General features: G+C 42.9%; 1 protein-coding gene across 1 annotated transcript in view; it reads left to right on the top strand.

Moving 5' to 3' along the window:
- Positions 5,226-17,027, top strand: part of PYGO1 (pygopus family PHD finger 1) — a 29,277-nt gene continuing 17,475 nt past the window's right edge. Inside the window, exon 1 of the mRNA XM_018054241.1 lies at positions 5,226-5,906. Coding sequence (XP_017909730.1) covers positions 5,858-5,906 — 49 coding nt within the window. The 5' untranslated portion in view covers positions 5,226-5,857. The remainder of the gene's footprint in view (positions 5,907-17,027) is intronic.

Here is a 17,027-nt window from a genome sequence, read left to right as displayed (position 1 = left end):
CTTCCACCTTCATTTTTTCCCAGCATCAGGGTCTTTTCAAATCAGTCAGTTCTACGCATCAGGTGGCCAAAGTATTGGAGTTTCAGCTTCAGCATCATCCTTCCAATGAATACTCAGGATTGATTTCCTTTAGGATAGACTGGTTGGATCTCCATTCTGTCCAAGGGACTCTCAAGAGTCTTCTCCAACACCACAGTTCAAAAACATCAGTTCTCTGGCAGTCAGCTTTCTTTATAGTCCAACTCTCACATCCATACATGACTACTGGAAAAACTATAGCTTTGACTACACGAATCTTTGTTGGTAATGTCTCTGCTTTTAATAAGCTATCTAGGTTGGTCATAGTGTTTCTTCCAAGGAGCAAGCATCTTTTAATTTCATGGCTGCAGTCACCATCTGCAGTGATTTTGGAGACCCCCAAAAATAAAGTCTGACACCGTTTCCACTGTTTCCCCATCTACTTGCCATGAAGTGATGGGACCGGATGCCGTGATCTTAGTTTTCTGAATGTTGAGCTTTAAGCCAACTTTTTCACTCTCTCACTTTCATCAAGAGGCTCTCTAGTTCTTTGCTTTCTGCCATAAGGGTAGTGTCATCTGCACATCTGAGGTTATTGATATTTCTCCTGGCAATCTTGTTTCCAGCTTGTGCTTCATCCAGCCTGGTATTTCACATGATGTACTCTGCTGCTGCTGCTGCTAAGTCACTTCAGTCGTGTCCGACTCTGTGTGACCCCATAGATGGGGGCCCACTGTCTCTGGGATTCTCCAGGCAAGAACACTGGAGTGGGTTGCCATTTCCTTCTCCAATGCATGAAAGTGAAAAGCGAAAGTGAAGTCGCTCAGTCGTGTCCCACTCTTAGCGACCCCATAGACTGCAGCCTACCAGGCTCCTCCGTCCATGGGATTTTCCAGGCAAGAGTACTGGAGTGGGGTGCCATTGCCTTCTCTGATGATGTACTCTACGTATAAGTTAAATAAGGAGAGTGACAATGTACAGCCTTGACATATTCCTTTCCCAATTTGGAACCAGCCTGTTGTTCCATGTTCAGTTCTAACTGTTGCTTCTTGACCTACATACAGATTTCTCAGGAGGCAGGTTAGGTGGTCTGGTATTCCCATCTCTTTCAGAATTTTCCACAGATTGTGGTGATCCACACAGTCAAAGGCTTTGACATAGTCAACAAAGCAGAAGTAGATGTTTTTCTGGAACTCTCTTGCTTTTTTGATGATCCAACGGATGTTGGCAATTTGATCTCTGGTTCTTCTGCCTTTTCTAAATCCAGCTTGAACATCTGGAAGTTCATGTTCACGTATTGTTGAAGCCTGGCTTGGAGAATCTTGAGCATCAGTTTGTTAGTATATGAGATGAGTGCAATTGTGCGGTAGTTTGAGCATTCTTTGGCATTGCCTTTCTTTGGGATTAGAATGAAAACTGACCTTTTCCAGTCCTGTGGCCACTGCTGCATTTTCCAAATTTGCTGGCATATTGAGTGCAGCACTTTCACAGCATCATCTTTTAGGATTTGAAATAGCTCAACTGGAATTCCATCACCTCCACTAGCTTTGTTCATAGTGATGCTTCCTAAGGGCCACTCTACTTCACATTTCAGGATGTCTGGCTCCAGATGAGTGATCACACCATCCTGATTATTTGGGTCATGAAGATCTTTTTTGTACAGTTCTTCTGTGTATTCTTGCTACCTCTTCTTAATATCTTCTGCTTCTGTTTGGCCCATACAATTTCTGTCCTTTATTGAGCCCATCTTTGCATGGAATGTTCCCTTGATATCTATAATTTTTGTGAAGAGATCTCTATTCTTTCCCATTCCATTGTTTTCCTCTATTTCTTTGCACTGATCACTGAGGAAGGCCTTTCTTATCTTTGCTATTCTTTGGAACTCTGCATTCAAATGGGTATATCTTTCTTTTTCTCCTTTGCCTTTTGCTTCTGTTCTTTTCATACGTATTTGTAAGGCCTCCTCAGACAACCATTTTGCCTTTTGGCATTTCTTTTTCTTGGGGATGGTCATGATCACTGCCTCCTGTACAATGTCACAAACCTCCATCCATAGTTCTTCAGGCACTCTATTGGATCTAATCCCTTGAATCTATTTCTCACTTCCACTGTATAATCATTAAGGATTTTATTTAGGTCATACCTGAATGGTCTAGTGGTTTTCCCTACTTCCTTCAATTTCAGTCTCAATTTGGCAGTAAGGAGTTCATGATCTGAGCCACAGTCACCTCCCATTTTATTTTTACTGACTGTATAGAGCTTCTCCATCTTTGGCTGCAAAAATATAATCAATATGATTTCGGTATTGACCATCTGGTGATGTCCATGTGTAGAGTCTTCTCTTGTGTTGTTGGAAGAGGGTGTTTGCTATGACCAGTGCATTGTCTTGGCAAAACTCTTATTAGCCTTTGCCCTGCTTCATTCTGTAATCCAAGGCCAAACTTTCCGTTACTCCAGGTATTTCTTGATTTCCTACTTTTGCATTCCAGTCCCCTATAATGAAAAGGATATCTTTTTTGGGTGTTAGTTCCAGAAGGTCTTGCAGGTTTTCATAGAACCATTCATCTTCAGCTTCTTAAGCATTACTGATCAGGTTATAGACTTGGATTACTGTGATATTGAATGGTGTGCCTTGGAAATGAACAGAGATCATTCTGTCGTTTTTGAGTTGCATCCAAGTACTGCATTTCAGACTCTTTTGTTGACTATGAGGGCTACTCCATTTCTTCTAAGGGAATCTTGCCCACAGTAGTATATATAAGGGTCATCTGAGTTAAATTCACCCATTCCAGTCCATTTTAGTTCACTGATTCCTAAAATTCGATGTTCACTCTTGTCATTGCCTGTTTGACCACTTCCAATTTGCCTTGATTCATGGACCTAACATTCCAGGTTCCTATGCAATATTGCTCTTTATAGCATCAGACTTACTTTCATCAATAGTCACATCCACAACTGGGTGGTGTTTTTACTTTGGCTCCATCTCTTCATTCTTTCTGGAGTTATTTCTCCACTGATCTCCAGTAGCATGTTGGGCACCTACCAACCTGGGTATCTCTCAGACAAGAGACTAAAGACCTGGGCATCTCTCCATATGAGAGACTAAAGACAAACTCTGGAACTCATATCCAAGACCCATGAAAAAACAGTACAACAGCAAGGCGAAGGGATGTTTTTATTAGGAATTTTGTCACACTGGGAACATAAGGAGTATCATGCACCATGTTCTTTTGGTACAGTCACTGAGAGAGGTATACAGTCACCGAGAGAGCTATACAGTCACCGAGAGAGCATTTAAAGACAGATTGCTAGACCTCTTTCTGGAGATTCTGATTAAGAACAATTGAGGAGAGCCTTGGGAATCTGAAATTTCGAATGCTTTTCAGGTGATTCTGATATGTAGCAAGTCGTCAGGATTTGGAAGTAAAAATGACCTAAAAATCCATGGCCAAGTAAAATGGTCTTTTTTTTTTTTTTTTTGCCTCCAATTTGCCATAGGTGGGATCTTAGGTCCCTGGCCAGGGATGGAACCCAAGTTCCTTGGAGTGGAATCTCAGAGTCTTAACCACTGGGATGCCAGGGACCTCTCTCTTTTTATTCTTGATGAATCATTAAGAAGAGGCCAGTTTGTTTCTCTTCATTATATTTTATTTCTGAGTCTCTAGCTTTAGGAAATACAATAAAGAATTCAAAATCTCTTAGCCATGATTTTTCCCAACCACTTTCCTTGCTCTGAGGATCATATAAGGAAATTCTGTTTCCATATTACCTGATATTTTCAAAGTGCTTTCACATCTTCTCTCAACGACCATGTGAGTTAGAATACATGATCCAATACTTAGCATTTGCTTGAGTTTATCACACTTACCAAAATCCTGTCGCTCTAGTTCAGTAAGGACCACTTCATCTGTTATTAAGGCATTTATTCAACAAGAAAAAAATTTTTGAACACTTGCCAGTCACTGTTAGGTACCAAAGGATCGCATACTGCATAAAATTCCTGCCTTCATGGAGCTTACATTCTAGTTGTGGGGCCTGCGTTGTTGGGGGTGGGGGGTTGGTGGGTGGTTCTCCTTACACGTGCCTCCCATAAAAATTTTCCTAGCCTATCCTAGTCTGAATCTTAAAATTAGAAATTTCTCTCCAAACCTATTAAATGGCCATTTGTTCCATGGCCACACTATATCCTGTCTTTGAAGCGGATTCCTCTGCTTTGGTGCTTGTCTGTCACGTAGTTCTTAAGACTGTACATCGGCTTCATGTTTACACCTGTTCTGTCATTATCTGTGCAACTCAATGAGTTCTATGGGTCTTGTCTTCGAAAGGAAGAGACTCCTGTTTGTAATCATATGAGTAATGAGTGCTTCTCAGTGATTCTGGATCAGAATAGTCAGTGTCTCACCTGATTGAAGATTAAAGTCTACACCTACAGAATGTCTTTAGTAGAACTGGAAACCTAACAAACAGGGAAAACATTTCCGTGAAAGTTAAGTCAAAGAATGTCAGAGTCAGAAGAGATCTCCGAGATGTAGTCCCAATGCCTTTTCAAGATCAGAAATCTGAGACCCAGAGAGGTTACTTAAGTTGCTTTAGGTCACACAGCATAAATGGATGTGGAATCAGTAATCATACAATCACACGGCCTTGTGTGTGTGTTGAGGCGGGGGGGAGAGGGCAGGGGGGTCCTTCTAAAATTTAACTTCTACATCAGGTTCAGGTGCCCCATCACTCCCACCCACCCTCCTTTCTTATATTAATTCTGCATCGCTTTCCGAAGAATCAGGTCGTGAAAACTTGTAGTTGTGGCATTCTACAAACAGGTGTCCAGACCACGGGCACGGAATGGGGAATCTGGGTCTCCACTTGCCCGCGGAGAACTCTCCAGCTCCCGCATACAAAGTTTTCTCGGTTCGTACGTTTCTCTTTCAGATCCCTGGCCACGAGGCCAAGATGCCTGCTGCGGCCTCGGAAGAAGTTCGGAGATGCCGATTCCTCGAAGAAGCCGGGGAGCGTCGGCCGCCGAGCCGGGCGTCCTCTGGCCCGGCGGTGGCGGCGGCCGAGGGGGAGCGCCGCGCTCGGAGCAGCGCGGGGCTGGGCGGGGCGGCCCCTAGGCGCGCGCTGCCCGCCGCGACTGCCAGGGCCGCGGGCCCGCTAGCCCCGCGCGGAGCGAGAGGCGCGCGCGGGCCGTGGGGGCTGGGCCGAGGCGGAGCGCTAGGCGGCGGCGGGAGGCGCCGCGGGACCAGGCAGCGGCCCCCGCCTCCCCCCTCGAAGTCCGTCCCCGCGCGGGGCTGGGGAGCTCGGGGCGGGGAAGCCGCGGGGCCGCGCCACGTCCCTCGCCCGCCCCAGAGCGGGTTTTGCAGGCGGCTCCAGGCTGGGAGCTTTTGTGTCTGCGACTCGGGAGCGGCGAGAGCGCAGACCTCCTCCTCAGAGGGCGCTGTGAGTGCGCCGCCTGGGCCCGGCCGCCCGCCTCCCGCCTCCCCTGTCAGCGGCTCCTGAGGCGGCGGCGGCGGCGAAGAAGGAGTGGGAGGAGGCGGCGGCGGCGGCGCACTCGTCCTCCGCACACGCCGGCCCCGGGCGGGGGGCCGCCCCGAGGCCGCGCTCCCGCCGCCGCCGCTGAGCCCGGCCGGACCCCGCACGCCGCCCGGCCGCCCGGAGGCCTCGTCCTCCTCCCAAACTTTGCAAACTCGCCCCGCGTCCCTGCCGCCCTCGGCCGCGCCTCAGCTCTGAGGCTCGCCTCGCAGCCGCAGCGGCCCCGCGAGCAGGAGGAGGAGCCGCCGCCGCAGCATCAAAGAGACCGAATTCCCGCGGCCTGGGGGGGAGTCATGCTTTGCGGTCTGTAATGTCAGCAGAACAGGAGAAGGATCCCATTTCGCTGAAGAGAGTTCGAGGTAACCGAGAAGGGCGCCGGGTTGAGGGAAGCGGGGTGAGCGGGGCGCGCGGGGGCCGCGTGCCCGGCCGCCGGGAGGCCACGGGGCTCTGTCCGGGCCTAACTCCGCGCAGCCCGCGTCCCGCCTGCGCCCCGGGGCCCGGGCTGCGGTCGAAGGCGCGCGGCCCCGCGCTCGCCCGCCCCCGGGAACCCCGCGCCGGGCCCTGGCCGTCCCGACTTTGTGTTAGGAGGCAGTTGAAGCCGCACTCCGCATCCCTTCATACCCCGCTTCTCGCCCACCTTACCTCGTTGGCCAGACACAGCACAATAGGCAGCTCAGAGGGTGAGAAAGAAAACACCCCCGGCAGAGACCACGAACGATGCTACCCCCCACAAAAAAGTAAGTTGGACCGCACTGGAGTTGACGCTCTTGCAGAAGGTGTGCCAGGCCTTCGCGTCTCTCCCGGTCCCCCTTCCCACCTTCCGAAAGGCAACAAACATACAGCTTATTTTCCTTAGGAGAGGAGAAACTATATTCATTCAAAACGCTTTCCTCTATTGGCTTATGGATAAGAAGCAAGTCGCCCCAAATCAGTTTTACACACGGTCGGTCGGCTGGCTTCTTCCTCGCACACGAGTTAGGAATTTCCCTGCTGCCTTACTAAGAAATATCAGAGGGAACGTGTGCCAGACAAAAGATACTGCCTATAAGTTCAGACATCAAATGCCGGCTCGAAATTTGGGGAGTGTCCTCCAGCTCTTTATTTCTAGCGTTCAGTAAGGTTAAGGTTGAAAGTCCTAAAGTTGAAGTCGTACAGGTCATTAAGCAAATATTTATTGAACATCTACTCTGTGCTCGGCACTGTTTTTGACACTGGGATACCACGGTGAACAAAGCAGAAAGACCATCTTCACCCACCAGGAACTCAAACTCCTGGGGTAAACAAATGATGAACAAATCAAAGGTATAGAATGTCAAATGGTAAGTGCTATGGAAAAGATCAAAGCAGGGAGAGTGGTTAGAGAGTATGTATGGGGGTGGGGAGGTAGTGATTATTTATAAGAGGGCTCACCTGGAAGATGAAGTTTGGCAAAGATCCAAAGGAAGTGGTAGAGCAGAGCTCTATGCATAGGTGTGGGAATAGCAGTATTGGCAAGAGGAACAGCAAGTGCAAAGGCCCTGGGTCTGGAATTTGCCTAGTGTGCTCAAGCAGCTGCATAGAAACTCTTGTAAGTGGCATGGAGTGAGCAAAGAGACAGTAGTGTGAGCTGAGCAGAAGGATAGGGTGAGTGTGTACTGGGGGTCTTGTGAGCCATTGAAAGATTTTACTTTGGCTTTCATTCTGAGACAGGTGCTGGATGGTTTTGTCTAGGAAAGTGACTGATGTGACTTAGGTTTTTACTTGCCGCTGTGTGGAGAACAGACTGTAGAGAACAAGGGCTAACAAGGGAGGCTGGTTAGGAGGCTATTGTAATAAACCATTCATCCAAACAGGATAAAGTGCTTTATGAATCAGTAGTAAGGTAAATTTCCAGTTGATTTAAGTGATGTAGAGACGGAGGACCGCAGCCATTCATCTGTGTTTTTGTTTCTTGTGACTAGAGATTAAATCTGTAGAACTGGCTTGAGACACAGTGACAATGTGGAGTCCAAATAACATCACTTGAGTTTAGATAGAGATTGATTTTCTTAATCATTTAAGCAAAAACATAATTTAGAGCAGAATATTGTTTTTACAGGCTTAACATCAGCACAGTCTTTCTCTTGGTGAAGATTTTCTATTTCAACTTTTCTTTTCTCTTTGTGGTTATGAGTTGCCAAAGCCTTTAAGGAGTAGACTTTCTGAAATAGTTCTCTCTTTGATATGTGTACCATATTGTTTTGCCTGTTATTGTAAATTACTTTGGGCTTGAAGGAAGAGAAATCGTTATCAAGTTTATACCTTTGAATTCAATTGTCAGTCTTAATCAAATGTAATTTTAAATAAAATTGATGGGTATTTCATTGTGAGTCAAGAGCACAGATCTATCTTTGCTTTGTCACAGCTGCTGGTTTTAACTTAGATGTTGGGAATTCACTCAGGTGTCAGCTCAAGAATACTGTGAGAGTTAAGTACCAGAATATAAGACAAAGCACTTTTTAAAATAAAAAGCCAATATGAGGAGGAGTTTTTATAATAAGTAGTTTTGTACTAATTAGAACATTAATTTTTAAAGGATTCTAAAATTATGTTATAATTCATAAAAGGTACCAGTATATCTACATGAGCTCTTCTGAAGCACAGTTCTGCTTAACTTCACTGCCCTGAAGCTTTTGGTTATAATTTATATCATCTGACTGCTTATAAGAATGTGGTGTTTGCAGAACATAATCTCTTGAACAGTGCTTCTCAAACTGCTTCTCCATCCATTGATATACATAGACAGACTTTTTAAGTATTTCATATGTATAAAAAAATGTAAGTCATCAAACCTCTTGCTGAGGATAAGGCTAAGATACAGACGATAGATAGATAGACATATATAGGTAGATAGATCTCTCTAGATATCTATATATGTATAGATAGAGATATACGTATAGATAGATATCTCTGTCTATACATATATCTATCTATACATATATCTCTACATATGTCTATAGAGAGGCCTATATATATTTAAATTTAGAAGAATTATTAGAAAATAATATTATAGGTGTAACTCAGATATGGCAAAATTAGGACAACATGAATGGCTTAAGGACTTTATAATAGTATACTCTGTAGGCCTAAAGCACCATGATCCCTTAGGATGCTTATAAAAAATGTAGCTTCCTGGACCCACAGAATTAGGACTTCTGAGAGATCTCTCTGCATACTTAACAAGCTCTCCTGGTGGTCCTTATGTACACAAAAGTTTGAGAACTGCTGTTGTTAGACCTAGGTTATGATAGGTAAGTGGACCAGAGGAAGTGGACTGGTAGTTTTCCAAACTTGCCCTGATATTTTAATATTAGATTCAGAGTTCATATTTAGTGGCAAAATATCTTTCTCATATTTCCTACCAGTTCTTACCAGCTCCCAAACCCTCAGCCCATGATTGAAAGACAGATCCATGAGGATATGTGCAATATCTTGATTATTTTTCTATTTCTTCATTAACTGTTTGCTCACAGGAGATACTAAATGAATGAATGAATGAATACATGAAGGAGCTCATTCATATCTTTATGCTGCTTTCAGATTGTCCATAGCCCCTCCCATCAATTTTTACTTGCCCTTTTCCCTTAAAATGTTACCATCATCCTTATTTTAACCAACAATCCTGTTATCCAGTATTCTTAGCACTCTTAGGTGTTGATCTGATGACAATACTTGTTCATTTATTCAACAAATATTTATTGGGTAGATAATGGGAATACATTGGTAAGAAGACATAACACTTGTCTTCACTAACTTTTAGTGTAGTCTGGGATACGGAAAAGTAATCATTTACAAACAGCGTGATAAGTGCTGTGGTCATCTATGAAAAGATAAACATATAACCCCTCTTTAAGGGAGTCAGAGAAGGCCTCCTGGAGGAAACTTTTAAGAAGCAGTGGGTGTTCCTTTGTTTTAAATGTTGTAGAAAGAGCAGCAAGGAGGATAAGGGGTGAGAAGGTGGTCTAGGAACTTAGTGATGATTTTGAGAGGGCACTTTTGGGGAGAAAACCACATTTCAAAGTACTGAATATTAAGTGGTGAAGATGTGATTTAAAAGAAGCTTGGTGGCAGAAGGAAATACATAGCCAATAGATTGGAAAGAGTCAAGACAAAGTTTATATGGGTTCTCTTTGTTTACTTTTTCTCCCTTAAGAAATGATAGACGTATTAGTAGACCAACAGAAGGACCTGATTTAGAGGAAGAGGGCAGAAACTGAAAAAGCAACAGAAAAAGAGCATAATTCATTAATAAAGCATTCAGTACATTAAAAAAAAATATCTACTGTGTGCTAGGTACTCGCTGTTGTGGAAGCTGGGCATGAAACAGACAAGGCTCCTATCCTCATAAATCAAGTTTCTGCATATGAGAGAAGGAATAGCATCAAGGATGCAAATGAAGAGTTAGTCTTAGAGAATTAAAGAGAAAATGAAGAAGAAAAGCAAATTTAGAGATGAAGAAGGAAGTTGAAGCATTCATTTCAGATGAAATGCTTTTTTTTTTACATAAATGTCACATTTATTGTTTCAAATACAATTCTGTCTGATTTATTACTGATTTTGTGTGGAAAAATTAAGACAGCTGACATATGACTCATGTCAGAACTGTGCTGAACACTATATAGTATCAAGATAATTCCATCTAGACCATGAATAAATGATAGTTCTTTAGTAGAAATTTCACTAGTTATGAGGCAAAAGTGATTAAGTAGCTATCTGCTTTTAAAAGACTGTACACCCTCAGGTGAAAAGCTTTTAACCAGAGTTGAAATGACATTGGAGAGGTGAGGATGTATTTTAGAGTGGCATAATAACACAGAAATGTCACAGATGCATACAAAGTAGACGGTACTAAAAGAAAAATACAGACCATCTTGATAAGAGGAGTGTATGGACGATTTGGATTAAGATAGAAAAATAAGCATAATATACATAGTCATAGAACTGATGGAAAGAACCGGTGAGAGAAAATCTAAAGGACAGGATTTTGAGGGGGATTGTTGTTTTGTTTTATTTTTTAATTAGCATAAGTAAGGACTAGGCAGAGTGTCAGGAAAGCAAGTTTGGTTTTCAGCGCATTGAATGAGTGTCCCTGTGGGATGTTGCAGAGTATGCAATGGATATACACGGTTTGGAACTGAGGTGGGTGGTCTGAGCCAGAAATAGAGATCTGGAAGTTATCAGTAAACATGTGAATATTAATTTGATGTCTTGGGAGTAGATGAGCTTACCCAAGAGAGTGAAAAGTTCGAAGAAAAAAGCATTGAGAAAAGCAACTTTGGGAACATTAATATTTAGGAGATAAGAGGGAAAAGAGGGCGCTGAAAAACAGAATGCCAAAGAGTAGCCAGAGAGATAGAGGAGAAAAACAGAAGAGAATGGTGTCACAGATATATAAAAGAATAAATTTATGAGGAAGTGATAAATGGGTTTTGTTGTTAACAAATGGAATGAAATGTGTCTGTGAGACCGTCAGCATGCTCTTTCTCCCATATTCCCTAACTTGATAAATATCATTTATTTAGTAACCCAAACCCGTCCCCCACTGCAACTCGGCACTGTCCCAGAGTCCTAGATATTCTGTCTCTTTAGTAGGCCTTGTACCAGTCATCTCCTAGTCTTTCCACAGCTGCTACTTTAGTTCAGATTTTGCTTATCTCTGATTATTACATGAACCCTGTCACTGGTTTCAGTGACCCATTTTGTCTTTTTTAACCCATTTTCCACATTGCTACTTAATGCTGGTAATAACTACCATTTATTAAGTACTTACCAAACAGTTTTCTAAGTAGTTTAAATGGATCATCTTGCTTAATCATCTCAATAACCCTGTAAGTTATGTTATTATTATTCTAGGCTTACAGTTGAGGAATTGATGTTCAGAGAGGTTTAGTAATATGTGGTAATGTAACAATTCAAGTCTGCCTGCTAAATTGCTTCAGTCATGTCTGACTCTTTGTGACCCCATTGACTGTAGCCTGCCAGGCTCCCCTCTCCACCGGGTTTTCCCAGCTAGAATATTGGAGTGGGTTGCCATTTCCTCCTCCAGGAAATCTTCCTGACCCAGGGACTGAACCTGCGCCTCTGGTGTCTCCTGCATTGGCAGGCAGGAACTTTACCACTAGCGCCGCCTGGGAAGCCCATATTCAAGTCTACCCAGCTAGTAAGTGGCAAAGCTAGAATGTAAATTCTGGGGCCTCAAATCCTAGCCACATAGTGCTCCCCAAACACAGTTTAGTCACATTACTCTTTTTTGTAAAATTCTTCATTGGTTTCCCATTGTATTTCTGATGAAAATCCAACCTTCTTATGTTGACCCAATCCAACATTCCTATATTCTTATTTGACCCAGGCCTACCACTTAGTCCTCCGTCCTTCATAGTCATGAAATATTCATCCTTGTCTCCCATGCTCCATTTCTGAAATATTCACATTTCCTCTCTAGATGTCATGAGCTCTCTTGCCTTTACATTTTTCTTTGCACATTCTGTTTCTTCTGCTAGGCATGTCCTCTTTTTCCTAACTTTGGTACGATATCCATCCTCAAAGCATCAGCTCCATTGAGACTTCCCATTATTAGAGGTGTTATTGTATAGAGTCAGCTTTCCACTTAGACACCATCTACCCACCCTTCTAAGCTTTACTTTTGTGAGCAGCCTTAAACTTCATGCACCACAGTAATGCAAAGATTGTTAGTCTGGGAACAACTGGCACAGGAACCACAAATATTTAAAAACTTAAATGGAATATTCTGAAAGAGATGGGAATACCAGACCACCTGACTTGCCTCTTGAGAAATCTGTATGCAGGCCAGGAAGCAACAGTTAGAACTGGACATGGAACAACGGACTGGTTCCAAATGGGAAAAGGAGTACGTCAAGGCTGTATATTGTCACCCTGCTTCTTTAACGTATATGCAGAGTACATCATGAGAAACGCCGGACTGGAAGAAACACAAGCTGAAATCAAGATTGCCGGGAGAAATATCAATAACCTCAGATATGCAGATGACACCACCCTTATGGCAGAAAGTGAAGAGGAACTAAAAAGCCTCTTGATGAAAGTGAAAGAGGAGAGTGAAAAAGTTGGCTTAAAGCTCAGCATTCAGAAAACGAAGATCATGGCATCTGGTCCCATCACTCCAAGGGAAATAGATGGAGAAACAGTGAAAACAGTGTCAGACTTTATTTTGGGGGGCTCCAAAATCACTGCAGATGGTGATTACAGCCCATGAAATTAAAAGACACTTACTCCTTGGAAGAAAAGTTTTGACCAACCTAGATAGTGTATTCAAAAGCAGAGACATTACTTTGCCAACTAAGGTCCGTCTAGTCAAGGCTATGGTTTTTCCAGTAGTCACGTATGGATATGAGAGTTGGACTGTGACAAAAGCTGAGTGCCGAAGAATTGATGCTTTTGAACTGTGGTGTTGGAGAAGACTCTTGAGAGTCCCTTGGACTGCCAGGAGATCCAACCAGTCCATTCTGAAGGAGATCAGCCCTGGGATTTCTTTGGAAGGAATGATGCTGAAGCTGAAACTCCAGTACTTTGGCCACCTCATGCGAAGAGTTGACTCATTGGAAAAGACTCTGATGCTGGGAGGGATTGGGGGCAGGAGGAGAAGGGGACGACAGAGGATGAGATGGCTGGATGGCATCACTGACTCGATGGATGTGAGTCTGAGTGAACTCTGGGTGTTGGTGATGGACAGGGAGACCTGGCGTGCTGCGGTTCATGGGGTCGCAAAGAGGCGGACACAGCTGAGCGACTGAACTGAACTGAACTGAAATGACTGAGGTTGAGGGCTTTCTTAATTTAATATTTATTACATGCCCAGATTGATATAGATTTGAGGCATCATATAGTGGACACTTTCTGCCTTGCATTCGAAAAGGAAATAATGTGTTTTTCATTTCAGTCATGTAAGGCCGTTTTGCAAAATGCTTGATGGAATTCATGTAACACTATATTCACGTATTCACAATGTTTCCATTCCATGGTAGAGACTAATATTATAAAAGTATATGTTTCAGGTGACGATAAAGCTGTTTAGCTAAGAAGCTCACATCCAGCTGACAGTATATGCTAGATTTCTGTGCTGTTACGAAAAACTGATATTTGAGTGTCCGGTGATTGTGTTGTCACTGCTGGTCATTAGATATTTTGATAGGATGTTAAATGCTGTAGAAACTGAAGTGAAGTACGCTAGTGATAAAGTTTAGTCTAAAGGGAAACAAAATGAGGACTAGCAGTTGAGGATCTGCTCTGTGCTGGGCAATGTATTAGGTAATGTTTCAGTCTGTTTGGGCTGCTGTAACAGAATACCATAGACTGGGTGGTTTGGAAACCACAGATACTATATTTCTTACAATTCATTTCTAAAAAACGTTTATTATTTATTTTTGGCTGTGGTGGATCTTTGTTTCTGTGCACAAGCTTTTCTCTAGTTGTGGCGTACAGGGGCTGCTCTAGTTGCAGTGTGCGTGCTTCTCACTGCACTGGCTTCTGTTGTTGCAGAGTACGGGCTGTAGGGCACGCAGACTTTAGTAGTCACCCCGCACAGGCTCAGTAGTTGTGGTGCATATGCTTAGTTGCGCTGCAGTCATGTGGATTCTTCCCAGATCAGGGATCAAACTCATGTACCCAGCTTTGGCAGGCAGATTCTTAAACACTGGACCACCAGGGAAATCCTATTTATTACAGTTCTGACAGCAGAAAATCTGAAAGCAAGGAGCCAGCAGACTTGGTGTCTGGTGAAGACCCACTTCGTAGTTCATAGACAAGTCTTCCTACTCTGTCCAAATATGGAAAGGGGTGAGGAAACTCTCCTAGGTCTGTTTCATAGGGGCAGACAGAGCCCACTTGACCTAATCACCTGTCAAAGACCCCACCTCCTAATACCATCACACTGAGATTAGGATTTCAACCTAAGTATTTCGGAGGACAAAACCTGGTTTGAGTCAAATCGGTCTAGAATACATACTTATTCTAATACATTCACTTATTAAAATACACACTTGGAATAATGCTGAAGGAGGTCTGTTTAAAGAAAAATATTAGAATATTCATTGGAAGGACTGATGCTGAAGCGCCAATACTTTGGCCACCTGATGCAAAGAGCCGACTCATTGGAAAAGACCTTCATGCTGGGAAAGTTGAGGGCAAGAGAAGAAGGGGGTGACAGAGAATGAGATGGTTGGATGGCATCATCGACTCAATGGACAAGACTGTGAGCAAGCTCTGGGAGATAGTGAAGGACAGGGAAGCCTGGCATGCTGCAGTCCATAGGATCACAAAGAGCTGGACACAACTGAACGACTGAACAGCAAAAATGTTTGAAAATAATGTAGTCACATTACCTACTAGAACAGTTACTATCACATACCAAACCATAATTGTGAATACAATGAGTTTAATAAAAGAAAATTTAAAATATATGAGGCACGCTAACATCTAATGTACAAGAATAATGTCCTCAGTCCCTTTAAAGACTTGGTGCCAAAATAGATTGAGTCTTAAACCTAAAGAATAAAGACGTTGTACCTAGTCCAAGAAAAAACCATAAGAGGCCTAAAGTAAATAATCCGCTCTTTAAAAAATGAAAAAATACACTCTTTAAGAAATAAAAAGTGCTTACAAACACTTCCCTGGTGGCTCAGATGGTAAAGAATCCACCTGCGGTATGGAAGACCTGGGTTTGATCCCTGGGTTGGGACAGTCCCCTGAAGAAGGGAACGGCTACCCACTCCACATTCTGGCCTGGAGAATTCCGTGGACTGTGTAGTCCATGGGGGTTGCAAAGAGTCAGTCACGACTGAGCGACCTTCACTTTCACTTTGGCTTGCCTGGTGGCTCAGATGGTAAAGTGTCTGCCTGCAATGCAGGAGACCTGGGTTTAGTCCTTGGGTCAGGAAGACCCCTGGTTAAAGAAATGACAACCCAATCCAGTATTCTTGCCTGGAAAATCCCGCAGTTGGAGGAGTCTGTCAGGGTATAGTCCATGGGGTTGCAAAGAGTCGGATACAACTGAGTGACTAACACACACAAATAAATGATTTTATCCTTATAAGTGAGTTTCATATAAAAATCATTAATTTGTAGAGTCTTTAGATGGGAAAAAATAGCTTCATGTAATAGATTGGAAACTCCCCTAAAATGATAAGAAGATAAATAAGCTTCCAGATCTACATAAAAGGTAAAAGTTTATTTTGCTTAATTGAGATTGATTGACATAATGAAGGGTGATAATATATAGATTAAATTCCTTTACTTTCTTAGGATGAGAGGGATTTCTTTCTCTATTGTGGACATAACTCCTTCCAACTTCTTTGCCCCTTGTGCATTCGGAGGGCAGTGGGCAGGGTAGGAGTGAAGAGATGAGATTAAGAAGTTTAAGAATTAACAAAAGGATCAGAGTAGCCATTGTTATAACAAGCTTTGGAAGTTCCCCTTTTCTTGGTTCTGTGCCCTACAGCTCTCAACTTCTGGCTGAAATGGTCATGGTTTCCCTTGCAGAGTGTAGAGCAGATAGAGAGAAGCTTTGGCATCAAGTTATTAAGATAACCTAAATAACTACCTCTATAACCCCTACTTTCCCTTCTTATGGATTTTGGCCTTGCAACTTCATTTCTAAGGAGTAATAATTACAGAAATTCTTGGTAGCTTATATTCTAAATAGCCCCAATGAGCATTAATCTGATTTAACGTGACCTACTACATCATGGAGGTGACAGAACCAGCATTATTACAGACAGTGATGGGAGGGACCTAGGTAAGGCCAAGAATCAAGCCATTGGAAATGGCATCATTAACTTTTTAGATGAATAATCAGTGGGGCAACAGAGACCAGTGGGAACTTGAAGGATTGTTTTATGGAGGAAAATATTAGACTCTTAAATAAAAAAGTAATACTATAAAATTCAGTTTTCAAAAAAGAATTTTAGATGGCTTTGTTCACAGATTACTTGAAAATAGGGAATTTATTTAAATGATTCCAAATGTCAGGGTTTTGCCTTATAATAAATATAGAAATTATTATTAAACTTTTAGAAAGTGAACAGAGATTATAGAGTACATTTTGTTCATCTTTAAATTACAGTATTTTAATAGAAAAAGTTACAGCTATTCAGTAGTCTTAATAATGCTGTGGAAAAACGTAATTTATATGTACTAGAAGAGACTAATATATTAATCAGTTCAGTTCAGTTCAGTCCCTCAGTTGTGTCTGACTCTTTGCAAACCCATGGACTGTAGGACCCAGGCCTCCCTGTCCATCACTAACTCCCAGAGTTTACTAAAGTTATGTCCATCGAGTTATGCCATGGTTATGCCATCCAACCAGCTCATCCTCTGTCGTCCCCTTCTCCTCCCACCTTAAATCTTTCCCAGCATCAGGGTCTTTTCAAATGAGTCAGTTCTTCACATTGGGTGGCCAAAGTATTGGAGTTTCAGCTTCAGCATCAGTC

The sequence above is a fragment of the Capra hircus genome, chromosome 10, assembly GCF_001704415.2.
Source record: "Capra hircus breed San Clemente chromosome 10, ASM170441v1, whole genome shotgun sequence".
Taxonomy (NCBI): domain Eukaryota; kingdom Metazoa; phylum Chordata; class Mammalia; order Artiodactyla; family Bovidae; genus Capra; species Capra hircus.
Note: the sequence above shows the minus strand (reverse complement) of the source record. Positions and strands in the feature narration are given on the sequence as shown.